Genomic DNA, 27,730 nt, shown 5'->3' on the forward strand with positions numbered 1-27,730 from the left:
GGAAAAGTGGGGACCACTTCCCTACATTCCCCTGGCCTTGCCCTGTGGCAGGGGTCTTCCCCCAGCTACTGACAGTTCCTGTGTCTGCTGACTCACAGCCAACTTCCTCTCATACAAACAGGAAAACATAGCTGGTCAGCGAGGCCCCCAGCGCCAGCGCTACACACACACACACACACACACACACACACACACACACACACACACACACACACACACACACACACACACACACACACACACACACAGCTAAGCCCCAGCCCAGCTCTAAGAGGGAAGTGCTGGGGCTCCCCTGCAGGTCACGGGGGAGGGGAAAAGAACCACCTTTCCTCAGGCACTCCCTTGGTTTCCCCAACCCACCCACCCCCCAGCAAAAAAAGTCCCGCGTAAGGATGAGGAGAGGGGGTTTCTCCCAAGGATGGAGAGGCTACTTAATGGTCACTGTGCTCCCTGAGCACCAGCTTTATCTTCAAAAAGGCTCCTCAAACCCTGCTTTCCCAAAGCATGGTTTTCCCTGTTGGGGATGTAGCCCAGCTGAACTTCCTACTAGGGATAAAACCCAGGTCCCGCCCGTGAGGAGGTAAAGCCACTTGGCGACTCCCCTGCGGGCCTCTTTTACCAATTCCCCTAGGTCAGATCACTGCATCAGGAGGGGCTCCCCAGCTTGGAAGGTTGTGTCTATTCATGATTTCCGGCTACCAACTCTCCCTCCACCCCATCAAACTGGGTGTCAGGAGCCTGGTACCCTGCTGGGCACGGGAGAAGTGCCCTGGGAGTTTAGAACTCCAGTCCTTTCCCTCCCCTTAGGCGGGTCAGGGAGGGAGCAGAGGAGGGGATGCTAAGCTGTCCTCTGCAAAGCTCCGCTTTTCCACTCGCGGCTCTGACTCCTGTCCCCATCTCTGCTCTAGTCTCGACTCTTTGCTCCTCTCCCTAAGGATGTCTCAGCCTCCAGCCCGTTTCCCGCTTCTTTCTCGCTGCCCCCAACCCACCCTCCACGAAAGGGCGGAGAGGTACAGCGCAAGATAAGCCCGGCGGTTGGGTAAGGACCCAGACCTATAGAAGGCCGGGCCGGCCCTTGCACAACCAGCAGCCGGGGGCCCGCCGAGGGAACTGGCCGGGCGGGGCGGGGCGGGGCGGGGCGGGGCCGGCCGTCGGGGGAGGGCCGAGCGGGGGGCGGGGCCGGCGCCCGGACCCGGAGCCTCGGACGGCGCGGCGGTACCGGGAGCGGACGGCAGCATAGTGAGGTGAGGACCCCCGCGCTCCCCGCACCCCTGCTTCCCAGACTCCTCCCCATCATCTCCTCGAAGCCTTTCGTGGGACACCAGGCACCCCCCCCGCAGGTGGCCCTCCCCTCCCCGCCTCCACCCGCCCCTCCCTCGGGTGACCGGCCTTTGCCCCCACCCTCCTCGCGCCCTCCCTCGCCCGCACTGCCCGGGGCTGCCCGGCCCACCCCAGCTCTTGCCCAGCGCACCTCCAGGCCCGCAGTCCCGTGCCCTCGGGCCGCGCCTGAGTCAGCGGGCTACTGGGCTCTGAGTCAGGGCCGCAGGCTCAGCACCCCGGAGCTAGCGGAAAGAAACCAGAACTGATGCTGAGGCGGAGAGGGAGTCATAGTCAGGACCCCTAAGAGAGAAGCGGAGAGGGCCCTACAGGCAGAGAGAGAGATACCTAGTCAGAGGTGGCTAGAACACAGACACAACTAAAGATCTAGTTAAATTTGGAGACTGAGGCAAAAGGCAGGCTTAATGACTGAGAACAAAACAAAGAGAGGGACAAAGATAGATTTAGAGGTACAGACTGGGAGAAGGCAGAGGTAAAACTCAGGGGAGACAAAAATCAGAGACTGTCCGGGGAATAGAGGACCATTAGGGTCAAATTGGCATAAATAGGACAGAGCCTCAGAGATCTGAGCCCAGCAGCATGTACCGGGAAAAGGCTTGGAGAAAGCAGAGGTGGAGAGATGTCATTTCATGGAGCTGAGTGCCTACACGCTTCGCATTCACATGCATGTACACACATGTGAACATACTGCAGGTGGGTAGGGAGTGAAGCCCCTGGAGTAGCCTCGGCCTCTGGCCCCTCATCTGCCTGCCCAGCTCTCGACCCCATCCCTGCTCCCAAGCGACCTCTGCCCAGGGCCAGGACCCCACATGCTGGAACTAGTTAGGACTCTCTGTGCAGCCTGACCAAGGCAGGCAGGATGTGGGGGCGGCAGGGGCTGGAAGGACAGGAAGGAAGTCTGAACAGAGACAATAGGTGGAAGGGGAGGAGGAACTGGGAATGGCCAGGATTAGGATGGCCGAGCCTGTGCCTCAACTCTGCAAACTCTGGAAATGGATTTGCACTTCCTCTTCCTTAGGCCACAGCTGCCCCTGTCCCCACCTTATGCTACAGAGGGATCAGAACACATCATGGGCCCCTCCTCGGCATTGCACTCCACCCTGGCCCAGTGGGACTCTTGTCATCTTGTCCCCAGTGTATTTAGTTGGGTGTGCAGTAATGCAGAGGCACAACTTTTACCTAGACCAAGGGTGAGCTGAAGCTTGGGGCCAACTCTACAAAGACTTGCTATAAGCCTGAGGCAAATCTCTTTTCCTCTCTGGACTTCAGTTTTCTCATCTGAAAATGAACAGATTCTCCTAGAGTGAGAAAGTCCTTTCTCATGTTTTGGGATGGCTAGGCTGCTAGATGCAAGCCTCTGGCATTTTTCTTTAGAGGAAGACTGGAGTCTGGTATCCCTAGTCCAGGCCTCAGACTTTGGGACTGGGAGGGGGAATCTCAGCCTGAGCCCTCCCTTCACCCTGCCCCTCCCCCCAGCAATGGCCTGAGCGCCCATGGCTGCCCCTCAGGACCTGGACATCGCTGTGTGGCTGGCCACCGTGCACCTGGAGCAGTATGCAGACATCTTCCGGCAGCATGGCTTGGCTACGGCGGGTGCAGCCCGGGGCCTGGGCCACGAGGAACTGAGGCAGCTGGGCATCAGCGCCACAGGGCACCGGAAACGCATTCTGCGCCTGCTGCAGTGCAGTGCTGCAGAGGCCTCCCAGGATCCCCAATCGGATAGTGCCATGGAGCCATCTCCCAGCCCAGTCCCTGAACCCCAGTCCTCCAAGCCTGTCCCCAAGCCCAGGACAGTGTTTGGTGGGCTCAGTGGCCCTGCCACCACCCAGAGACCTGGGTTGAGCCCAGCTCTCTGGAGACCAGATGTATCCAGGAGCTCAGAGTCCAGCCCGAGGTACCCGCCTCTCCCCACCTCCTCCTCCGAACAGCCATCAGCCTTGAATACCATGGAGATGATGCCCAATGCCATCTACTTCGGCCTGGATTTAAGAGGCGGGGCACAGGCAGCTCAGGAAAAGTGAGTGATGTTGACACTTTGGGGTTCCCATGCTGGGGGAGGGGATCTAAAGCTGGGGAGTGGGTAGAGAGGAGCAATAGGTTGAGAACAGTCCTTTCTCCTTTCTCTCTTAATGACCAATAGACCTTTCCCCTCAGGGCTTCGGACACTTCCCAGACAGCTGCCCCCACCCCTGCCCTCAGGCCCACAACAGGCACAGGTAGGTGGATTATCATGGGTTGGAGGAAAAGAGTTGGTCCACTTCAACATCTCACACTTTCCCATCTGATATTTTCTTCTCCATTCTACGTCCTGGCAGTGCACATCATGGACCCTGGGTGCCTGTACTATGGTGTCCAGCCTGTGGGGGTTCCAGGGGCCCCCGACAGAAGAGAGGGCAGAGGTATCTGTCAGGACAGGGCCGATCACAGGTGAGTACTCAATAGGGTGGTGATGGCAGGAAGAAGGAAAGCCTGAGGAGCAGCTGAACTGTTGTATCCAGTTACTCATCAAATATGCACTGAGTGTCCACTGTCCTGCAGCATGCACTCAAGATGAAGGATGAATATAACAGACCCACTCCAATCCTAAGCAACTTGTGACTTAGGGAACATTCAAGAAATAGAGCAAATAGGGCCTCCCCGGTGGCGCAGCGGTTGAGCGCTGGGTTGCGAGGCTGCCCGCAGCCTCTGAAGCGCCGGTTCGATCCCCAAGGGTCCCACATGGCACCCAGACCTCTCCTGCCTCCCGCTGCTCCCCTCAGCAGGGTACTTCAGTCTGTCTGTTCTGCTCCCTGCTCTGGCTCTGGTGAATTCTCTCGCCCTCCTACGTTCTGACTGTACCCAGTGCTTGTATAAATAAATAAATGAATAGATCTTTAAAAAAAAAAAAAGAAATAGAGCAAATAGACAAGCTAATGGATATGTAATTTAAAATTGGGAGACATGCTTTTTGTCCTTCACTTAACAAATCTTTTTTGAGCTGCTGTCGCATGCTGAATGTTGTTGTAGATACTTAGACTGAATCAATCAGAAAATCCTGGTCTTATGGGGAGATAGTCAATTAACAATAAATAAATAAAAAAATATGTTAAAAAGGTGTTAAATGTCATGGGAAAAAAATAGGGCAGGGAAAGAGGGCTGGAATGAAGTAATGGGAGGAGTGGACTGCAGTTTTTCATGAAGTGTTGCCAGAGCAATAAGAAATGACATCTGGGGCCTCCCTAGTAGCGCAGGGGATTGAGTGCAACGCTGTGAAGCTGTCTGCAGGCTCTGCAGCGAGTTTGAGCCCCAGCTGGAGAGCTACCCACATGGCGCAGCAGACCTCTCCTGTCTCCCCCGCTGCTCCCCTCAGCAGTGTACTTCGGTCTATCTGCCTGTTCTGTTCCCCACTCTGTCTCTGGTGAATCCTCTCACCTCCTGCGTCTCTGGCCTGTACCCCAGTTCTTATAATCATAAATAAATAAATCTTTAAAAAAAAAAAAAGATATGACATTTGAACAAAAACCTAATGGGTCTGAAAGAGTTAGCCATGATCATCCATCACTTGAGCCATTGGTATTTGGGGGAAGAGTGTCCCTCCCGGGGGGAGTGTCAGAATAGAGGCTTCTCCAGGCCATGTGCTGGGGATGGGGTTGTCCAGGAGCTGCATGAGCTGGGGCTGAGTGGGTCAGGGTGGAGGAGTGGGAGGACATAAGGTCAGAGGCTAGAGGGACCAGATGGGGTAGAACCTCTTAGGGACTTTCACTTTTACTCTGAGTGAAATGGGAAGTCATTGGAAGGATTCTGACTTAACATTTAAGAATCCCTCTGGTTGCTGTGTTGGATGATCTGTGGAGGGCAAAAGCAGAAGCAGAGAGACCAGTTAGGAGGTTGCTACAGTAATCTTGCTGAGAGATCTCACTAGCAAGAGGATAATGCAGATGGTGAGGAGTGGTTGCGTTTTGCTTATATTTTGAAGGCAAACAATACTAGTACACTGGGGTGTGAGAGAAAACAGCAGTCAAGATGACTTCAGGGGTTTCAGTTTGAGTCTCCTGCCTAGTGTGGTGGCCACGATCACCTGTGACTGTGGAACACATGGCATGTGGCTAGTCAGAACTGAGATGCATTAGAACTTAGAACCACTAGCAGATTTCAAAGACTTAGTTCAAAAAAAGGATGACTACAACTGATGTAGCTACTAGAAAGTTTTAAATGACATGTGTCTTTCGCTCTGACTTCTGTTGGATGCTGTTCTGAACAGCTCAAAGCAGCTGGATTTGCCATAGCCTGGGGTGCAGAAGATTGCGCGTTAAGCAAGAGGGATGGATCAGAGTTCAGTTTCGGACACTTTGCATTTGAAGTGTATTTATATACCCAAGAGGAGAAGACAAATTGGCCATTAGACATACAAGCCTGGATGGCAGGGGAGAGGTGTGAACTGGAGATCTGAATCTGGGAGTATGCAGCGTTTACATGGTTGCATGTAACCGAATGCGAGTGTCAATAGCGAAGGGGACTGAGATCAGCGTCCTGGCTCACTCTTCTATGAAGAGGTTTGGAGAAGGGGAAGAATCAGCAAAACAGATGGAAAAGAAATCTTTAGTGGAGTAGAAGGGAAGTCTGGAGAAAGTGATGTATTTGGAGCCCAGTGAAGAAAATGTCGAAGGAGGAGGTCAAGGTCAGTTTATGTTGAGTGTTGCTGAGTGGCCCAGGCAAGCAAACTGACCTCCAGATCTGGCAGCACAGGGTCACTGGGATCCTTGGCAGGTAATGGGGAGAAAGCTTAATCAGAGTGGGCTTAAGAGAATGGAAGGAGAGGAGACTGATGATGTTTTGGGGGGCTTTTTCTGCAAAGAAGAGCAAAGAGTAGGAGCTGTTGTTGATAGTAAAAGTGAGGATTTTTTTTTTTGAAAGGTGGAATGTGACATGTTTGTAGGTGAATGGGAATGATCTGTTAGAAAAGACAGATTAGCTGACGTAAGGTCAAGAAAGAGAATGTCTGCAGCGATGGCCTCGTGTAAGTGAGAGGAATAGAATCAAATCACAGAGGAGGCTTTAGACAGGAGTGTGAATCTAGTAACAGGAAGAAGGCCAGGTGTGTGTGAATTGGGTAGATGAGGCACTGGGAATCTGTGGGGGCTCTCATCCTGTTGCTTCTATTTCTCAGTGAAGTAGGGTAGAGCAGTAGTTCTCAACCTGAGCTGCACATAGCATAGGGAACTTTTCATGCCTGGGCCCCACTCCCAGAGGTTCAGGTTGAAAGTGGTAAGGGTTCTGTATATTTTTAAGTTTCCCAAGTCATTCTGTGCTGCTGTTTAAGAACTGCTGAAAAGTGGGCCTCCCCGGTGGCGCAGAGGTTGAGCGCTGGGTTGCAAAGCTGCCCGCGGCCTCTGCGGCGCCGGTTCGATCCCCGGCTGCTACCTCTCCTGCCGCCCGCTGCTCCCCTCAGCAGTGTACTTTGGTCCTTCTGCCTGTTCTGCTCCCCGCTCTGGCTCTGGTGAATTCTCTCACCCTCCCGCGCTTCTGACTGTACCCAGTGCATGTATAAACAAAACAAACAAACAAACAAATAAAGAAAGAAAACATGCCTCTCTAAAAAAAATAAATAAATTAAAAAAAAAAAAAAAGAACTGCTGAAAAGTGATAGAGAATACTAGAAGGCTTTTGCTAGGAATAAGAAAGACCTGAGGGATGAGAAAAAGCAACCCAAGGAGGCAAGTTCTGGGCAGAGAGACGAGCATATGTGAAGCAAAGAAACACTAGCCTGTGGCTGGACTGTAGTGAACAAGGGTGAGGTCAGGGGAACAACCTTGGGTCTCACTGTACAAGACCTTGCAGCTCATGATAAGGAATCTGGATTTATCCTAAGTGCAAATGGAAAGTTCTTGCAGGATTTCACACAGGGGAATGAAGTGATTTCATTTACATTTTCAAATGGTTTGTGGGAGGGAGGGCAAGAGTGGAAACAACCAACCAGTTAGGCAATTCATATCACCCTGGTTAAGAATAGATGGGAACTTGGTCCAGGGAGAGAAAGACAAGAACATTTTGGAGGAAAGAACTTATTGATTAGATATAGGCAGCCGTGGCAGGGAACCATCTATACAATCCTTCCCCAACTCTGCCATCAATATGCATGGGAAAGGAGGGAGATGGACATTTTCCCAATAAAATGTTGAAGTATGCTCAGGGAAGAAGCTCCATGCTAATTCTCTGGGTTCCCAACCGCCCTATTTCCCTGCTTGAAAAGCAGATCCAGTACCTGCCGGGCATTCTACTAGTTGCTAGAGGTGGGCTGACCAGGGATCTGGGTCTAATGTGTGTGTCCCCCTCTGTCTTGCCTCCCACAAGGCTTAGCAGGCAAGATCTGGAGGCACGGGAGGATGCTGGCTATGCCAGCCTTGAGCTGCCTGGGGACTCCACTCTCTCACTGCCCACCCTGGACGCAGAGACCAGTGATGACCTCATCTCACCCTATGCCAGCTTCTCCTCCACAGCCGACCGCCCCACACCGCTGCTCAGTGGCTGGCTAGACAAGCTCTCCCCTCAGGGGTAGGCTGCTGGGAAGGGAAACAGAGGGTGGGGAGGGAGGCTGGGAGGTGGTGGTGGGGGTCAGGTCCGAAGTGCTCCCAGACCCTAAGCATCCCCCACTGCTCAATGATCTTGCCCCCCTGCCCTTCCTCAGAAACTACGTGTTCCAGAGGCGTTTTGTGCAATTCAACGGAAGGAGTCTGATGTACTTTGGCAGTGACAAGGTGAGAGTCTAGGAGATGCTTCATGGGGACTGCGGAGGGGAAAGGAGGGCTGAGAGAGGCTCAGAATTGGAAGGAGGAATGCCCACGGTGGGGGGGAGGGGTGACCACATGACTGGTGTGAGCACAAAGTACCTGTGTTAGCCCCTGTACCCCACTACCTGTGGACCGAGTGCAGATCTCACTGAAAGCTGGTGCCAGCTCCTGAGGTCAGTGTGCATGGTTGAGTTTCTGTCCCCGTGGTCACTGGGCTGTCTTTCCAGGATCCCTTCCCCAAGGGTGTGATCCCTCTGACTGCCATGGAGATGACCCGCAGCAGCAAGGACAACAAGTTTCAGGTCATCACCAGCCAGAGGGTGTTTGTGTTCCGCACAGAGAGCGAGGGTGAGTGCCAATGTCTACTGGGTTAATATGGGAGCAGGGGGGCCGTGTAAGCACACAACCCCCTCACCTGTATCCCTGTCCCCCACCAGCTCAGCGGGACATGTGGTGCTCCACACTGCAGTCTTGCCTGAAGGAGCAGCGCCTCCTGGGACACCCCCGGGCCCCCCAGCCACCGCGACCCCTCCGCACAGGCGTGCTAGAGCTGCGTGGACACAAGGCCAAGGTGTTTGCTGCCTTGAGCCCTGGAGAGCTGGCACTGTACAAGAGTGAGCAGGTGAAGAATATCAGGCCGGGGCCAAGGAGTCTGGCCTAGCCTGTTCTGGCACCTCACTGTGCCTGTCCCCCAACCTCCCTCCTCCCTTACCCCCCAGGCCTTCTCTCTGGGCATTGGAATATGCTTCATTGAACTGCAAGGCTGCAGTGTCCGGGAGACCAAGAGTCGCAGTTTCGACCTACTCACGCCCCATCGCTGCTTCAGGTGGGGCCCAGACTGGCAGGAGCAAGGCTGGGGAAGAGACTTTCGAGGGAGGCACAGAGTACAGGGGACTGGAGGCCTCCTCAGTAGCATGTCAATGGGTATACACTAATGGGAATTCAGTGTGCAGGGTCAAGGATGTTAGGAGAACCTGGACTGGTCCAGATGTGGCTGGCGGCAACTCTTGTGGGAAAGGCCAGTGGGATGGGACAGGTTGGGGGGTGTCCATGCCCACAGACTGGCTGTCCACCCCTCAGCTTCACAGCCGAGTCTGGGGGGGCTCGGCAGAGCTGGGCGGCCGCTCTGCAGGAAGCAGTAACCGAGACCCTGTCTGACTACGAGGTGGCTGAGAAGATCTGGTCCAATCGGGCAAATCGGCACTGTGCAGACTGTGGGGTCTCTCGGCCGGACTGGGCTGCTGTCAACCTGGGAGTTGTCATCTGCAAGCAGTGTGCAGGTAAGGGCCTGGCACCTTGAGCTGAAATAGGGTGAGGGAGGGAGGCTGGGGCAGGAGGGCTCAGGTGTACCCACGCCACACCCTCTTCATACCCTGACAGGTCAGCACCGGGCCCTGGGTTCTGGGATCTCCAAGGTACAGAGCCTGAAACTGGACACAAGTGTCTGGACTAATGAGATAGTGCAGGTGAGGAGAAGTCTAAGAGGGAGATTGGGGGGTGGGGATGGAAGAGATATAAAAATGACTTGGGGCCCAGCTTGGGTCAGAATTGGAATGTCTGGGGACTTGAGTTCTTGTCACATGCCCTTTGTCATCCTGCAGTTGTTCATTGTTTTGGGAAATGAGCGTGCCAATCGATTCTGGGCAGGGGCATTACCTCCAGGGGAGGGACTGCATCCAGATACAGCCCCTGGTCCCCGGGGAGAGTTCATCTCCCGGAAGTACCGCCTGGGTCTCTTCCGGAAGCCCCACCCTCAGTACCCAGATCACAGCCAGCTTCTCCAGGTAGGAGGGACAGGTTGGGCCAGATGGGGAGAGGAAAGCAGTCTCTGAGTTGAAATGCCTAAACTGGGGGCTGGGGGTTGTTTATGGTGATCGAGGGCTCTCAGGTTGGGCCTTGGGGGTGACAGAGGTCCTTTCCCCTCCTTGCAGGCACTGTGTGCAGCTGTAGCTGGTCCCAACCTGCTAAAGAACATGACCCAGATCCTGCATGTTGAGGCCTCTGAGGGTGAGGAGCCCTGGTCCCCCTCAACCTTCGATGGTACCTGCCCTGGTCTCCTGCCCCCAGGTAACGACCACAAGTGCCTCCTCTCTTCCACACCCAGCAAGAATTCTCAGCCCTCACCCAGCGCATCAGAACAGCCCAACCTGGGCAGTTTCCCAACCCTCTAGGTCCTCCAGAGCACATTTTCTGATATCATATAATGACCCAAGTGCCTATTGTATGGGGTAGATGTAGATGTTGGAACTGGTCTACCCCCGACAGGGTTAACCCACAGGCCAGGTCTCATCACTGTGGGGGCAGTCTGCTCACAGAAATGATCATCTCAAAGAGGCTGGTCTCCAGTGGTCAAAGGGTCCACGACACAGGGGCCAGAGCTCACTGACTGGCTGGCAGGCTGGTGGGGAGAGTCAGTGGGCAAGGTCTGGGTTAGATACTTTTTTATCCCCTGTCACCCTCTTTTCTAACCTAGGGAGTGATGGGTCCAGCTCCCCGGGTTCTACTGGTCATGCTGCCAGTGGAGTTGGGTCCCACTGTCTTCCTTGGGTGATCCCTCCCTGCAAGAGGGTTAGGCCATCTCATTGCACTGGCCTGGACTGACCTCTTCTTCCCCTTACAGACCCCTCCCCTGGCGTGTACAATGAGGTGGTGGTACCTGCCATTTATAGCAGTTTTCTCTACTGTGGTCCCATCAGCAACAAAGCTGGACCCCCGCCCCCTCGCAGGGGCCGGGATGGTAAGAAATGGGAGGAGATGGAGGCAAGAACTGGGGTGGGCCAGAGTATATTGCAGAGGGACATGGTGAGACAGTTGGGGTGGGAAAGTGGGACAGGGGGCAAGAGGTACCCCGCTAGGCTGCAGGACTGAGTGAAAGTGAGGGCCTATGCTTTGAAGTCAGACTATTGGGCTCAAATCCTGGCTCTGCTACTTCCTATCCACGTGACTTGGACAAATTATTCAAACTCTTAGTCTCAGTTTCCCCATCTGCAGAGCAGGATGGAATCCGCCTCACAGGGCTGGTGTAAGGATTCTGTCAGATCGTATATAGGCAGAGGACTTGGCATAGAATATCTGGTAAGGGGTTTCTGACAGTGGGGGTAGAGATCTGCCTGCTGACTGTCAGTCTCCCCTCAGCTCCCCCCCGACTATGGTGCGTGCTGGGTGCAGCTCTGGAAATGTTTGTGTCAGAAAGCAGCCCTGAGCCCCTCAGTCTCATCCAACCCCAGGATGTTGTATGTTTGGGTGTGAGCCCTCCACCCACTGACCCTGGTGACCTTGACAGGTAACAGCCCCCTCAGACTCACTGAGCTCCCCCTTTCCCTTCCTGACCCCAAGACTGCCATCCCCTTATTGACTCCCTTTCTCTTCCCTGACTTCACCTTCTCTCAAGGTTCCCCTTTTCCTTTGAGCTTATTCTCACGGGGGGGAGGATTCAGCATTTTGGCACAGATGGAGCTGACAGTCTGGAGGCCTGGACCAGCGCCGTGGGCAAGGTGAGATAGCCAAGACCCTCCCCCGACAATAGCTTATGCTTTCCCAGTCTCCACCTGCCTCCAGCCTGTCCCCGAAACCTCCCACGAACAACAAAGGTCGACCGAGCACTTATCCTGTGCCAGGCTCTGTGCTAAGCATTGCCCAATTAATGTCTCATTTACTTCTCACAACAACCCTGAGAGGACAGGGTTATTCATATTTTACACATAAAGAAACTGAGTCCAGAGATTATGAAGTCACTTGGCCAAGGTCACAAAGCTAGGAGGAAGCAAAGCATGGGACTAAATTGAGGTGTCTGTCAAAACTCAAGGCTCAAACCTCTCTGTTCTGGCCTCTTCCGATAGAGGAGTTATCACTAATACCCCCTCTTCCCTAGCTCTCCCACATTCTCCAGGTGCAGAGGCAAAGCTGCTTTCATATGTCCTCACTTCTCCATCCCCAGCAAGCCAGTCTCCATGCTGCACCCTCTTCCTGGAATTCAAAGTTTAGGCCTTCGAGTCAGACATCCTGGGGTTTGAGTCCTCCAAACTCTCAGCCTTGTGAACTTTTCAACACGGATAGAGTGGGTGTAAAAAGACCCACCCCACAGGTCTGAGGTTGAAGTGACAAGTGAGCCCCACCCTGCCTTGCACACAGCAAGCCTTTCATCTGTGGGTGTTGAAATTGTAATGGTGATAATGATGACAGTCCTCCCATCCTGCAGCAGCTTTTCCCTCAACCTGCTCCCCCTTCAACTCCTCACCCTGGCACCCTGCTGACAGCTTCTTAGAAAGCTGTGCAGCGGGCAGCCAACAACAGTTCCTCCTTAACCCCTTGCGGCTGCCCTCCTATGCCTGACTCTTGAGCTACTGTGCTGTGAATGGCCAGTGACTTCTAGTTGCCAAGTTCAAGGGCTATATTCTGGCCTTACCAGGTCTTTCTGGAGCATCTGACAGTCCTCTGTAGGAAATGCCCAGCTGCTGTGCCTCTGACTCCACTCTTCTGGTTCTCCCATAACTCTTCACACCAAGAAATTGTCTCCATATTCTTTGAGGGCTCTGTATAGCCCTCCCAGTTTGGCCCAAGTCCCCTCTTACTATTGCCTACACTTTCTAAAAATGCAGCCCATCCTTTAAGTTGATGCTGTCTGAGGAGCTGCAGACAATGACAGTACACTGGCTCTGGGGACTGTTTGTTATGAGCCCTGATGGGATAAGTACAGAACTTGAGAATCAGCATTTAGAATCTTTCATAGCAGCTTGACAGAGTGATCTTATGTGTGGAATCTAATTATAGAAATCGGGGGCTGATATTTAGTATGTCTGTCTGTGTTTCATTTCACTTTTCCAGTAATTCTTGGTGTAGAAGAACTGGGGTATAAGTCAGAGATGTGGGGGGTAAGAGGATTCACCAGAGTGGGAGAACAGATCTACTGAAATACACTGCTGAGGGGAGCAGCGGGCGAGACAGGAGAGGTCTGCTATGCCATATGTGGGTTCGATCCCTGGCCGGGAATTGAACTCAGGTCACGGTAGTGATAGCGCTGAGACTTAACCCCTAGGCCACCAGAGAGGTCGCTGTTTTTGATTTTTATCAAAGTGTTGGTTGGTGACAGACTGGAAAAATTATGTGAGAAGCATTGTTTGAGGTCCCCCTTGAATACTCCTTTCTCCATGAAGGCTCTCCCCAGACCCTGGGGTGGTGGAATTTCCCAGAGTATCGCGGCTTGAAGATATAGTTGAAGACGACTGCATTTTTAACTAAGGGCCGAGGCTGCCACACAGGGGTTTTCTCTGTTGGCTAGAACAAACCAAATTGAATTGAATTCTTCCCTGTTTTTTCCCATCCATCTCTCACCTCTGCCTTGAATAATTCCTCTGCTCTCTCCCCACCCGTTTTCATTCTGCTCTCTCTCTTGCTTTGTCTTTCCTTATTGCCTTTCACTATTTCTCTCTCCCACCTCTTGTCTCACTCCCTATTCTCTCTCCTTAATGTCCTCCTGCCTCCGCAGTGGTTCTCTCCGCTGAGCTGTCACCAGCTGTTGGGCCCTGGGCTGCTGCGGCTGGGCCGCCTGTGGCTGCGGTCCCCTTCCCACACAGCCCTGGCCTCTGGCCTTTGGCTGTCAGGGTTCGGCCTTCTTCGTGGTGACCACCTCTTCCTGTGTCCAGCGCCGGGCCCTGGCCCCCCAGCCCCCGAGGACATGGTGCATCTGCGGCGGCTACAGGAGATCAGTGAGCAGGGGTGGGGACAGGGATGAAAAGTAGCCATGGTGGGTAGTAAACTGTTTTCTATTTTGGGGTCCCTATGGAAAAAAGCAGACCATGGCAGATTTAAGTTCAAGTTCTGGAATCAAGCTGTCATGATTTAGACCCCCACCTCTATCAATTCCTCACTCTGTGTCTGTGGAAGTTACTTATCTTCTCTGTGCTTTTGTTTCCTAGTCTTTGCAGTGGGCACAATAATAAAGTGGTAGTTTCAAATAAGGCGATGCATGTAAAACACCTCTCACAGATCCTGTCAACTGGATCTTATCAGTGTTCAACAAATGTTGTATGTTATACGTGTTATCATTATCATCATTTGGAGTCACTTGCTGATTGGGGACTGGGAGAGGGGACTGAGTATTCTCACTTCCTCCTAAAAGAAGAACTGTGTGGGATGTTTTAGGGCTTTGAAGACAAGAGATCTGAGTTCAAGCTCAGTTCTGTTATTTTATAAGTAATCTGAGGCAAGTGACTTATTGTGAGCTTTAGTGTGTCACTTGTAAAATGGGTAGTATTATACAACTCATGGGATTTAATGTAGCATTGTTTTAAGGCTCCTAGTCTGGCACTTACGTACCATTAAATACTTAATAACTGTTAGTCTCTAGGGTGAAAACATTAATGATAATGCTCAGTGGTTCTCTTCCCAGGTGTTGTCTCTGCTGCTGACACCCCAGACAAGAAGGAACATTTGGTTCTAGTAGAGACAGGAAGGTAAGTGTTGCCCCTATCCTTGACCCTGTGCCCTTCCTTCTAGGGCTCAGCCCATACCTTCTTCCACCCTGGTCTGCTGGACTTCTGCCCACTTCCTCAAAGTTGCTTCCCTAGTTCAGGGGCCCTCTCTGGGTTGGGTATTGCTGCCCCCTGCTGGTGGCTCTGGAAGTCAGGTGCTTGTGCTCCTGAGCCTCTAAATCGGAGGGCCCTTTGGGGTTGGCTCTAACTCAGGCTTCTCGGGTCTCAGGACCCTGTATCTGCAGGGGGAGGGCCGGCTGGACTTCTCAGCATGGAACGCAGCCATTGGGGGTGCTGCTGGCGGGGGCGGCACAGGGCTGCAGGAGCAGCAGATGAGCAGGGGTGACATCCCCATCATTGTGGACGCCTGCATCAGTTTTGTCACTCAACATGGTGAGTGGGAACTAGCCGACACTGAGCCAGTGGGGGCATGGGGAACACAGCTTTGGCATGGCGGGTGATTTGAACTCAAGAGCTTTGCCTGTAGAGCCTGCAGCCTGACTGCAACCAGCAGTGTGACCCTTGGCAGGCTGCTTTGCCTTTCTGAGCCTCAGTCCCTCATCTGTAAAACAGGGCTACTAACAGTCCTCATCTTCCAGGATAGTTGTGATAGGAGGAAAGCACAGGTATAGTGTTAGTGCAGGACTTACCGGTGGTTTCCTGAGGTAGCTGTTACTGGGGAATGGGCATGGAGGAAGAGAGGCACTGAGATGACTGGAGATGTAGAGCCGCAGAGAACAAGGAAGGGACAGCTACAAGGGGAGGGCCATGCTGTGCAGAAAAGCCTTCAAGGCTGGAGCAGAATTATTCTGTGTGGGATATCTTCTAGGCACAAAGGGTCTGCTATGCAAGTGGTTCCCAGAATTTGTAAGTTTGTGGCTTCTACTTTAATTTCCAGCCCAAATATAAATTGAATCTATCTTTCTGGTGAATCCCCTTTAGAAGGCTGGATTCTTGAGAAGGAAAATTCACAGAAATTTGTGAGGGCAGTAAAGGGGGGCGGGTGAACCTACAAATAGACAAAGGATAGCCAGTGGCTAATGATACTCTCCAGCAGTGACATCCCCACTCACTAGCCCCCCACCCTCTTCTCAGCTCTCTGTGTTCAAAGGAGGAATTAAGTCAGAGGCTCAGGGAAAAGCCCTGGAGAAAGAGAGGGTAGTTACACCCACCCCTCCACTTGATAGGTATTTACTGAGCTGCTCCGTGTGCCAGACACTGGGGAGTCAACAGTGAGAACACTAGGACCAGGGGAGGGTCTATGAAGGTCAGAGACTAGGCGGAGAAGTGGGTAATAAAAAAGCAAATACAGGCTATTCTCACCATTCGCTACAGTTATCTTCTGTAAAGTCACTGCATTACTGACTTTAATGGTCACCAAGTGACTGCCCCAGTGGAAAAACAGGGCTAGGTTCTGGGAACCTCTGGTCACATTTTCGTCAACCGAGCAATACCTAACCTTGTATATATGTGTTTCTGTTTAAAGGCACCTTATTAAATATATACTGTTGATTTGTTGACACAACTCACAGCTGACGGCACCACAACTCACGCGTGTACAAAGCTTGTGTAACATGTATTTTCTCCATAAGGCACAGCATGACCTCCCTGTTCCTAGGAACAGCAGACAGCATTTCACACTGTCACCAACAAAAAGCATAAAAATGCAAAAAACAAAACCATGTCTCTAAATATACCACAAAAATGACACTTGTTTACAGCAGGACACCTTAGCTGGAAATGTGTATAATAGACAGCTCAAATTTTTCTCCACTCTGCTCATGTTCATAAGTGACAGCAATAGTGCTACGAGTATTGGTTTAGGGATTAGAAATGAATTTTAGCAAGCATACAGTTTCACAAATACTGAACGTGCAAACTAGAAGGTTTGACTTGGGTCGACCGCCTATCCTTGGGAGATATGTCTAAAACTGAAGATAGTACTGAACCATATATAGGCTGTTTTTTTCCTGTACATATATACCTATGATAAAGTTTAATTTATAAAGTAGATATTAGAGAAGAGATTAGTGACAGCTAATAAAAAATAAAATTATAAAAATACACTGTAATAAAGGCTATGTAAATGTGGTCTCTCTCAAAACATCTTGTTGTATAGAATATTTTCCTATTGCAGTTTATTGGGAATAACTGAAACCACAGAAAGTAAAACCACAGATAAGGGGGACTGCTATACCGTGATTTTAGGGAGTGCTATTTAAATATAAAAGTAGTGAGGACATAGAGTGATGAGGCTGCTGTAAGTGACAGTGTGGTTAAGAAAGGATTTTCTAAAGAACTCAGAAACCTGAGGAGGCCCCACCCCCTACCCCAAATAGTCACATAGCATATAGTGGGCTCACAGATGAGTGCTGGATGGGTGGTGGTGGTTCTTTGGGGAGTGGTGAGCAGAGATGCTGCCTGTTCACAGGGCTCCGGCTAGAGGGCGTATATCGGAAAGGAGGTGCCCGTGCCCGCAGTCTGAGACTCCTGGCAGAGTTCCGGCGGGATGCCAGATCAGTGAAGCTCCGACCAGGGGAGCACTTTGTGGAAGATGTCACCGACACACTCAAACGCTTCTTTCGAGAACTGGATGACCCCGTGACCTCTGCACGGTTGCTGCCTCGCTGGAGGGAGGCTGCCGGTACTCCCCAGATCTCTAAGAGCTCCTCACAGGCAACTGAGGCCCAACCAGGAACTCCATCCACCCCACCAGAATCCACGAGGGGCTCTTGTGGGATTGCGAAGCCCCTCTCCCTCCACTGCCTAGGGGATCACTGGAGGATCACCCAGGGCTGAGTGGGAAAGGGAGCAGAGACACATCTACCCTGGGTTTGTTTCTCTTAGAATCCTTGCACTTTCCCTTCTCTGATCTTTTCTAACTCTTTCCCTTTGTATTTCCAGAGCTGCCCCAGAAGAATCAGCGCTTGGAGAAATACAAAGAAGTAATTAGCTGCCTTCCTCGGGTCAACCGCCGCACACTGGCCACCCTCATTGGGCATCTCTACCGGTGAGTATGACCAGATGCCCTGCAGGCTCCTCACTCACCCTCTGGCCCCTCCTGCAGCCCCTGCTTACAGTCCATTCAGTGTGCAGTTACTAAATGAAGGTGTTAAAGTGTAAAGGTTCAGAGCATGGATTTTGGGGTCAGACAGAAAAATCTAGGCCTTAATCTGGCCCCACCATTCTAGCGTATGACTTTGAACAAGTTATTTGCTCTTGCTGAGTCAGTTTTCTCATCTGTAAAAGGAAGATGAGGTGATGGACAGCATCTAACTTATAGGTTCTATTAGAGTAAGGTGAGATAATCCTTGTAAAATTCTTATTGTAGAACCTGGCATGCATGTGGTAAGCATTCAGAAATGGTAAGCCATCATTTTATTATTCTATGCTAGGCAAAGGGTTAGATGTAGGAGACACAAAGAGGAGTAAGATGCAGATCCCCTTTACTGTTTAGGAAGAGTCTTTAGGTGACTCTAGGTGAACACTGGCTATGTTGTACTGATCACATTCTATCACAGGGACTGCCAACTGTGGCCTGTGGGCCCAATCCAGCCCATGCCTGTTTTTATCAATAAAATTTTGTACAAAAAGTATAAAGTCACACCCATTCACTTTTACATTTTCAGTTGTTCCTTAAACCCTAAAATAGCAGATACTGTATGGCCTGTAAGCCTAAATTATTATCTGTTCCTTTACATAAAAGGTTTTCTGACTCCCTACTATATTTATCATCACCCATCCCTTATCTATCTCTCCCCAAGTCTGGGAGTTCCTGGAGGCCAGTATCATGCCGTACTTACTGCTATATCCCAAGTGCATAGCCCAGGCCTGGCACACAGTATTCGTTAAGTGAATGAATGAGCACAAGCTGCATTCCTCATGACCTTCACACCCCTCTGCAGGGTGCAAAAGTGTGCGGCTCTAAACCAGATGTGCACAAGGAACCTGGCCCTGCTATTTGCACCCAGCGTGTTCCAGACAGACGGGCGGGGGGAGCACGAGGTGCGGGTGCTGCAGGAGCTCATCGATGGCTACATCTGTGTCTTTGACGTAAGCATTCCTGACCCCTGATCCACAATCCCTCTTCCTGGACTCTGGACACTGGTCACCCAACAAACACCCAGTCCAATCCTCTGAAGGCCCCCTGCATCAGGACCCATGTTTCCTATAACCTAGCTCCTAAAATCCTTTCCCCACTGGTTCTTAGCTCTTCTGACCTCTGACCCTTTCAAACAGGTCATCTGGTCTTCTCTCCTGCTTTCTTCCTGTCTCAGCACCCACTCCTCACCCCACCACACCCAACACTCTCCTTTTGACTCTTCCACAGATCGACTCTGACCAGGTAGCTCAGATTGACTTGGAGGTCAGTCTTATCACCACCTGGAAGGATGTGCAGGTAATGTGTCCTGACTTTAGCCTCCTGAGTGGGCCAGAAGGGGGACATCAAGACCAGAAGCTGACCTGCTTCTGGAAACTGGCCCTCAGCTCTCTGGGACACAGGGGAAACACAAAAAAAGGGAGTTCTAACTTAGAAGAAAGAGGTTTAGTTTAGGATTTGTCCCATTCTTTCCAACATGAGGATTCTTCATTATAAAATGGTGGTAGAAGCACTATAGACATACAGAAATCCAAGGAATAGTTTGGTTAAACAATGAGGTAAGGATAATATTAAGTACAGTAGCAAACAGCTAGGGACCTGTCATATTCCAAGTACCTATAATCTCATTTTAGCATCACACAACTCCAAGAAGTGTGTGGTTTCATTTTTTTTCCAATATAGAAGCTGAGGTCAAAGGGTCACATATTCAAGGTTATACTATTGTGAGTAGCAGAGTTAAAACACCAGAAGTATGAGTCCAGAACTGTCTTTCCAAGCACAATGCTACACACCTGGGAAGCATCTACGTAGCTTGAAGCTGCAGTCCCACCAGTCCTGGGGTTCTCTCTTTTGAGGTCCTTAGTGATGCTGGGGGTGAGGGTTGGGAGGAGACTTTAGTGGGAGCATTCATAAGGCAACGTGAGGAATCCACTGACCTTGACTCTTTGCATCCTTTGTGTCCTCCTGACTTCCTTACCCCTCCCCTCAGCTGTCCCAGGCTGGAGACCTTATCATGGAGGTTTATATAGAGCGGCAGCTCCCAGACAACTGTGTCACCCTGAAGGTCAGTCCTGAGGGGACAGGAAGGGACAGGAGAGCATGGTGGGAGTAGGGACAATGATCTGATTGGCACAGATCCACTGCTCTTGCCTTGACTTCAGGTGTCCCCAACACTGACTGCTGAAGAGCTGACTAACCAGGTATTGGAGATGAGGGGCACAGCTGCTGGAACAGACTTGTGGGTGACTTTTGAGATTAGAGAGCATGGGGAGCTTGGTGAGTAAGCCTGTGTGTGTCCCTGTGCACATAAGGGGGAGTCAAAGGCATTAATGACTTCTGTGTTATCAAATACAGGGATGGACACTCTGTCCTCGTGATGCGAGTGGGCATGCTACTCAGTTGACCATTCTGTCTTTCTAAATACTCTCTTCTCTCTCAATTTCTACATATCCCACAAACCCTTGGTTCTCCAAGAAGGCTTTTCTTTCTCCTTTGTCCCGACTCAGAGCTCAATCCAGGACCCTTTTCCTTTTACTTTCTACATTTCTCCTTGTATGAGCTCATCTATTCATGGCTTTAAATGTCATTAATAAGCTGGCACCCCAATGTTTACCTCTGACTTAGACCTCTCTTCTGAGCTCCAGACTTGCATATCTACTTGATACCTCTATTTAAATGTCTCATAAAGAATTTCAAATTTTATTTTTTTAGAGTTTTCATATTGTTTTTTTATTTATATATATTTTACATCTTTGTTCATTTTTAAACAATTTTTGCTTTCCCCCCCACCCCAGGTATAGTCCCCATAGAATTCCCTTCACCAATGCACCCGTGCACCATCACCGCAGTCCCCTGTGCTCCTCCCTCCCTCCCTCTGATCCCTCTCCCTCCTCCTCCCTTGCAGGATGTCTCTGGTTTATAATTGTTTGTTTTTGTTTTGTTGTGTTTTGTATTGTTATCATTTTCCCCCTGATGTCTTATGTGTTTGCCCTATATTCTTCCTGTAAGTGAAACCAACCGATATTTTTCTTGTTCCTTCTGACTTACTTCACTGAGCATAATTCCTTCTAGCTCCATCCATCCATGTTGCTGCAAAGTGCCCAGAAATAGATGACTGGATCAAGAAGATGTGGTATACATACACAATGAAATACTATTCAGCAATCAAAAAAGAGTTTTCATATTCTTTATGTAAAAATCTAGCTGTGGTTCTCTCTGGTGGCGCAAGGGGTTAAGCACCGCACTATGAAGCAACCCACAGCCTCTGCAGCACAAGTTCAATCCCCAGCCAGCCAGGGAGCAACCCACATGGCGCATCAGACCTCTCATGACTTGCCTGCTGCTCCCCTCAGCAGTGTATTTCAGTCAGTCTGCTGAGGAATTTCAAATTTTAAATGTCTAAGACCAAACTCAATTACTCAATTCCCAGCCCCTCCACTAACAAAAGGCCCAGGTCATTTCCTAGTTTTTCCTAATTTAGTCAGTGGCACCACCATCACCCAGATATCAAGGCCAGAAACTTGGAAGTCCTCCAGAGCTGCTCTCTTTCCTTCCTCTTCTTACCTAACCTAAGCAACTTGTCCTGTTGCCTCTATTTGAATCTATCAGTTCTCACCGTCTCTACTATTACCAGCACCCTAAAATCGCCATAATCTTTCTGCTCTCTAACATTTGCCACAAAAATGTACACCTCAGAAAATGAAGAGTTGCCTCCCTCCAATCTACTGTCTATCCAGCAGCCAAATAAGCATTTCAAACATAAATCAGGTCACGCCATTCACATGATTAAAACCTCCCAACACGGCCTTTCTGGTAGCCTACGGGTTAAGTATTAGCCCTATCACCACTATGGCGTGAGTTCGATCCCCAGCCAGGGAGTTGACCCACATTTGGCGCAGCAGACCTCTCCTGTCTCACCAGCTGCTCCCCTCAGCAGTGGATTTCAGTAAATTTACCTGCTCTGCCCCACACTGTGTCCCTGGTGAATTCTCTCATCCTCCCCACTACCCGGCACCTCTGGCCTACACCCCAGTTCTTCTACACAAAAATAAATAAAATCTTCAAAAAAACAAAATCCTCCCAACAACTTCCCATTAAACTTAAAATTTAAATTACATATTTTGGCCCACAAGACCCTGAAGGTCTGGCCCTTGCTTATTTCTCAGACTGCGCCACAATTCACTCCCTTTTCTCCTCGTTCCAGCCACATTGGCTGTGCCATTCCTCAAACATCTTTTGTTCCATTCCTCAAACATAAACTCAGGGCCTCTATTCTTGCATCTTGTCATGCCTGGAATCTTTTTTCCCTTAATCTTAGCATGGCTGGCACTTCCAAGTCCTCCAGGCCAGAGTCGCATCCTCCATGCCCCTCTGAGAGGCCTTGCCGGCGCCTGTCTCAGGAGTTGCCCTGTTACTCTCTCTCTCTCAGCTTCTTACTGTTGCTTTCAAAGCAGTTATTAGTCTACAACTATTTTGCTTACTTACCTGTTTACTGTCAGCTCCCTCACAAGGCGGCGGGCTTTGCGTTTCATGAGGTGTCCAACAGATCCGCTGGGAGTTCCGCGCCGCAAGTGTTTTTCGTCACGTGTTCTTGTCGCAAACGGTTTCTGCTGCAAAACTAATTGGCCGTAAGGCAATTTTGCCGTAAAAGGTCGACTACCTGATTGACAGAGAGTTTGACGATTTGGTTTCAAGTCGCACAGTGTTTCCATTTTCACATTATATAAATCTTAGCCCTCACACAGCGATGAGTGAACATGGTAGTCTTAAAATAGTGGATAACAGCTATGTATATCAACAATAGAAAATATGGTGATAAAACTTATCGGAAGTGTGAAATAAGAGTGTAAGGCCATGGGCCTCCCTGGTGGCGCAGGGGTTAAGATGCAACCTATGAAGTTGTCCGCAGCCTCTGCAGTTTCTGCAGCATGAGTTTGATTCCCCAGCCAGCCAGGGAGCAACCCACACGGTGCAGCAGACCTCTCTTGACTCGCCATCTGCTCCCCTCTCAGCAGTGTATTTCAGTCAGTCTGCCTGTTCAGCTCCCCACTCTGTCTCTGGTGAATCCTCTCACGGCCCCACACCTCTGGCCTGTACCCCACTTCCTGTATACATAAATAAATAATTTTTTTTTTTTTAAAGTGTAAGGTGGGCCTCCCCTGGTGGCGCAGCGGTTGAGTGCTGGGTTGCAAGGCTGCCCGCAGCCCCTGCAGTGCCAGTTCGATCTCCGGCCACCAGCGAGGGTCCCACCAAAAAAAAAAAAAAAAAAAAAAAAGTGTAAGGCCAGGTTACCTACCCACTATACCAGAAAATGATAACATGAGTTTACAAATCCCTCATGAGTTTACAAATCCCTCAGCAATCATAACATGAGTTTACAAATCCCTCAGTGAGCAATCATCTCTTGCACCCCTTAAAACCGAAAGTTTACTAAGCTGTGGCAAATATGAGAGAACTGACTATAATTCATGACAGTCTTCCAGAGCATTCATTACCAGTTCTTTAGCTAATATAGATATGGCAGCTTGTCTTTTAATGTCATGGTTACCAGGTTTCTAATGCAATATTAGAAGTTGGTGGCAAAATAAGATTCAGGCTCCTCCTAGGCCCCCCAAAAGTAACGGTTATGTGATTCTTTTTGTTGTTGTTGTTTTAGGAGTTCTCTTTTTTTTTTTTAAGATTTATTTATTTATTTGTACAAGCACTGGGTACAGTCAGAAGCATGGGAGGGTGAGAGAATTCACCAGAGCCAGAGCAGGGAGCAGAGCAGGCAGAAGGACCGAAGTACACTGCTGAGGGGAGCAGCGGGAGGCAGGAGAGGCCTGCGCGCCATGTGGGACCCTCCTCTGGTGGCTGGGGAGCAGCCGGGAATTGAACCAGTGCTGCAGAGGCTGTGGGCAGCTTCGCAACCCAGCGCTCAACCGCTGTGCCACCGGGGAGGCCCTTATGTGATTCTTGATGAGTGTATGTTTCTTGAAAATGGTGAAAAAATAAAAAAAATTTAAATATATCCAAATATTTTTTCACTTTTTGCCAGTCTTTTAAATTTTGTTGTTAACTTTTCACGTTCTATTACCTTTTTAATTAATGTGCTTCTTTTATTTTTCATGATTCTACTTCTTGTTTTTTGGAAAAATTGTTTTACGACCATTTAGATATGCAAAGGAAATGTTAGACAAAGAATTTATGCAAAATCTACCTAGAATTGGTTTATTTTACCAGTACATTCCCAGGGCCAGCATCATGCTTGGCATAGAGGTGGTGCTAAAATGCATGTCTGTGGCTGGATGACTGACTGCTGGGAGATGAGGTGGGGGCTCCAGACTGTGGATGGGTATTCTGATTAATACCCACCTCTCCCTCCCCCTTAGAGCGACCACTGCACCCCAAGGAAAGGGTCCTGGAGCAGGCCTTACAATGGTGCCACCTTCCAGAGCCTGGCTCAGCTTCCTTGCTCTTGAGAAAAGTCTCCCTGTCCCAAGCCAGCTGCCTCTTCACAGGTGAGCCTCCCTTTTTAGCCCATAGCTCCAGCTCTTGCTCCCAGGACCCTTCACCTAGCCCTTCTCTTTTGTGCCCAGGTATCCCGCGTGAGAGCCCAAGGGTAGGGCTATTACGGTGTCGGGAGGAGCCTCCCCGTTTGCTAGGAAACCGTTTCCAGGAAAGGTTCTTTCTGCTGCGTGGCCGTTGTCTGCTACTACTTAAGGAGAAGAAGGTGAGGCCTTGCCGTAGTGGAGAGGGAAATGGGTGGTCATGTGGGAGGAGTTAACGACTGCACTCTGCAAACCATACTCTCCTCAGTTTTATTGTTTCCCTGACCCTTGACCTGTGTGACCCCATGACCACATAACCCCAATGCTTCCATGACATCTTGACCTCATCTTGAGATGATCCTTCTCTCACCTCTCAACCTCGCTGACTCACTTATGTCTCAGAGCTCAAAACCAGAACGGGAGTGGCCTTTGGAAGGGGTCAAGGTCTACCTGGGAATCCGCAAGAAATTAAAGCCTCCGACACCGTGAGTTTTCTTCCCTGCCCACACTTCTAGGGCCTTCCTGCCATCACATGACCATCTGGCCTTTCTGATCACCCATCACTATTCTTTGCCTCCTAGGTGGGGCTTCACGTTAATATTGGAGAAGATGCATCTGTGAGTATCTCCCAGCCTGTCTTCTCTGGCCCATTCCTATTCCCTTTCCTCCATCTCCTTGCTCTTTCTACCATCCATCCCTGTAGCTGTGACCCCTTTCCCCTCCTGCTAATACCCCTCTGACCACACTCCCAGCTACCTGTCCTGCACTGATGAGGATGAGATGTGGGACTGGACCACCAGCATCCTCAAAGCCCAGGTGAGGACTCTAGGTCTAAGATCCTAGCTATACCCCTTCAGTACCTCCCATGCCCACCTGTGCCAACCCCTCACCCTCTCTCCAGCACGATGACCAGCAGCCAGTTGTCCTACGACGTCGGTCCTCCTCTGACCTCGCTCGTCAGAAGTTTGGTACCATGCCTTTGCTGCCCATCCGTGGAGATGACAGTGGGGCCACTCTCCTCTCTGCAAATCAGACCCTGGTGAGGTCCCCCCAGCCTATCCCAACCCCCTGCTGATCCCTGCCCACGCCTTTGACACTCTGTAGGAGGAAGCAGTGTGCCTTTCAGCCTGGTGCTGCTTTCTCTGTGCCCCCCACTCCTGTCTCCTGTTGACAGGACTCACTGTGTCTATGTCTCTCCCTCCCCTCTCCCCACCCCACCTGTGCCCAGCGGCGACTTCACAACCGGAGGACACTGTCCATGTTCTTTGTGAGTACTGTGCCTGCTCCAGCTGCATGCTCCAGCCCTGTGTTCCTCTGCTGCCTGAGCCAGGGATGCTTTCTATATTTGTCCTAATATATGCAGGCCATCTATGGTGGGGAGAGGGAGAGGGGAGTGTTAGGGCCAGAAAGAATGAGCAAAATGAGGGATGGTAGGATGTGATGAGGAAGGGGTGAAGTAATCACAAGATCTGAGAGATAGAAGGAAAGTAGTTAAGTGAATGCATTTTGGAATCAGACAGACCTGGGCTCAAGCCCCAATTCTACCATTTACTCACTGTGTGATTGGACAACTCACCTAACCCTTGTGGACCTCATTTCACTTACCTACAGTGAATCCATCATAAAGGGTTACTTGGGTATCATACTTGCAAAGTATTTTTCAGCATCTGGTCCAGAGCTTAATAAATACATCATATTTGCTGAATGAATGAATGAAGAATGAAAGAGCTCAATAAATGTTAGTGATTAATAACCTGGTAACTCTAACTCCATGCCTGCCTCCTGTCACCCCATCCAGCCAATGAAGTCATCCCAGGGGTCTGTGGAGGAACAAGAGGAATTGGAGGAGCCTGTGTATGAAGAGCCAGTGTATGAGGAAGTGGGGGCCTTCCCTGAGCTGACAGAGGACACCCCTACCTCCTCTGCCACCATGCGGGAGGAAACAGCCAAACGAGAAATCCCCTTTGCCAACCAGAGGTCCTTCGATCAATCCTTTCTCTCCAAGGCAAGAACCCTGGGCCAGGAGGAAAGGCCACCTGAGCCCCCTCCCGGCCCCCCTTCAAAGAGTAGTCCCCAGGCACATGGGACGCTGGAGGAACAGCTACTCCAAGAGCTCAACAGCCTCATGCTGAGAAAGGGAGAAACAACTGCAGGCCTGGGAAGCCCCTCCCAGCCTTCCAGCCCCCAAGCCTCAAGCCCCAACAGCCTTCCAACACAGACATCTGGCTTCCCCACCCAACCACCCTGTACTTCCAGTTCACCCTCCAGTCAGCCCCTCACATGATTCAGACTGGCAGTCTGAGCGGGTTGGTAACCCAGAGACCCAGGCTCCCACCATGGCTGACACTACTGGGGACTTCCTTGGCTCTGGCTGGAAATATCCCAGGATCCAAGTGGTGCTAAAAGCGCACAAGACAGAACTCCAGATACTGTGTTATGGTCCCTCTCGGCCTCAGCTTGTACCATGAGGTAACTGAGATAAGGAGAGCAACGAATGTCAAACTATTTCTCACAGCTTTAAGCCCTACATATTTTCCCTCAACAAGGACAACCTCTGCTTTACATATTTGGTGTGTAGGGGTTCTGTGAGAGATTTGGGTTTTAAAAGATTTTTTTTACTGCATCAAAAGAAAAAAGATATGGAAGGAAAAAATCTGAATGATTTCCAAGTCCACTGTACCCCACCTCTTACATCCAGCGACTACACTGAGGCCCTAGAGTGAGGAGGTTGATTGGATTTGGGAGCTGGGGCAAAAAGAAACCTAAAAAGGACCGGACACTGTTAATAAACCTTGGAACCAAAAAGATGCTCTTCTTTTTATTCATTCATTCATTCATTCATTCATTCGTTCAACAAATACAATGTACTGAGCACTTAGTTGGTGGCCAGATGCTGGGAATATTGTCTGAACCAAAAGAATGGGAGTCCCAGCTCTTATGGAGCTTCCAGTGTAGAGTGGAACAGAAAATACATAAATTCAGTACTATGAAGAAACTCCATCATAGTGATGTGCTTGAGATTGATTGTGGGAGGTGACCTTTAGGCTGGGCGGATATGGAAGGCCTTTGTGAAAAGATGAAACTTGAAGAAGCCACACATGTGGAGTGCTGGGAGAGCGAGTGTCTGCAGAGGGAAAGCAGCAGTCATGAAGGCTGCACAGGAAAGGGCCTGTTGGGGGCATGACTGAGACAGATAGATTGGGAAGCAGAGAAGAATAAGGGCTTAAGGGGAAAGATTCATAGGGCCCAAAAACATTTGAATTTTATTCTGGAGCAGTCAAGGTGTTCTAAAGCAGAAAATAATATCTTAGTTCCTTTTTTTGTTTTTCATGATCTTGGCTGTTTTTATATATATATATTTTTAAAAGATTTATTTATTTATTTATATAGCACTGGGTATAGTCAGAAGCACGGGAAGGTGAGAGAATTCACCAGAGCAAGAGCAGGGAGCAGAACAGGCAGACCGACAAAATACACTGCTGAGGGGAGCAGCGGGCAAAACAGGAGAGGTCTGCGTGCCATGTG

At 50.3% G+C, this 27,730-nt stretch overlaps 1 protein-coding gene across 4 annotated transcripts; it reads left to right on the plus strand.

The window, feature by feature from the left end:
* The first annotated feature begins 345 nt into the window (after nt 1–345).
* On the plus strand, nt 346–27,036 carry ARAP3 (ArfGAP with RhoGAP domain, ankyrin repeat and PH domain 3). 4 transcript variants are annotated; one of them, XM_054694294.1, is made up of 34 exons: nt 346–1,039; nt 1,887–2,031; nt 2,847–3,355; nt 3,493–3,554; nt 3,654–3,765; nt 7,669–7,869; nt 8,003–8,072; nt 8,333–8,453; nt 8,543–8,727; nt 8,825–8,931; nt 9,186–9,385; nt 9,486–9,571; nt 9,707–9,889; nt 10,037–10,172; nt 10,726–10,842; nt 11,241–11,388; nt 11,497–11,599; nt 13,591–13,810; nt 14,494–14,557; nt 14,805–14,968; nt 17,007–17,219; nt 17,480–17,585; nt 18,481–18,628; nt 18,906–18,974; nt 19,666–19,740; nt 19,838–19,952; nt 24,047–24,175; nt 24,254–24,387; nt 24,608–24,690; nt 24,787–24,822; nt 24,958–25,021; nt 25,107–25,244; nt 25,434–25,472; nt 26,004–27,036. In XM_054694294.1, exons 2-34 carry the CDS (start codon nt 2,005–2,007, stop codon nt 26,487–26,489), a joined length of 4,650 nt encoding a protein of 1,549 aa, XP_054550269.1. In that variant the 5' UTR covers nt 346–1,039; nt 1,887–2,004; the 3' UTR covers nt 26,490–27,036. The 4 variants fall into 4 exon arrangements, with proteins under 4 accessions (XP_054550269.1, XP_037364965.1, XP_054550270.1 ...); XM_054694295.1 differs by lacking the exon at nt 346–1,039 and adding an exon at nt 1,229–1,244; XM_037509068.2 differs by lacking the exons at nt 346–1,039; nt 1,887–2,031 and adding an exon at nt 1,206–1,244 and having other exon boundaries at nt 2,815–3,355.
* Nucleotides 27,037–27,730: the final 694 nt, after the last annotated feature.

This window comes from Talpa occidentalis, unplaced genomic scaffold, assembly GCF_014898055.3.
Source record: "Talpa occidentalis isolate TD23 unplaced genomic scaffold, MPIMG_talOcc4v2.1 talOcc4.13, whole genome shotgun sequence".
NCBI lineage: Eukaryota > Metazoa > Chordata > Mammalia > Eulipotyphla > Talpidae > Talpa > Talpa occidentalis.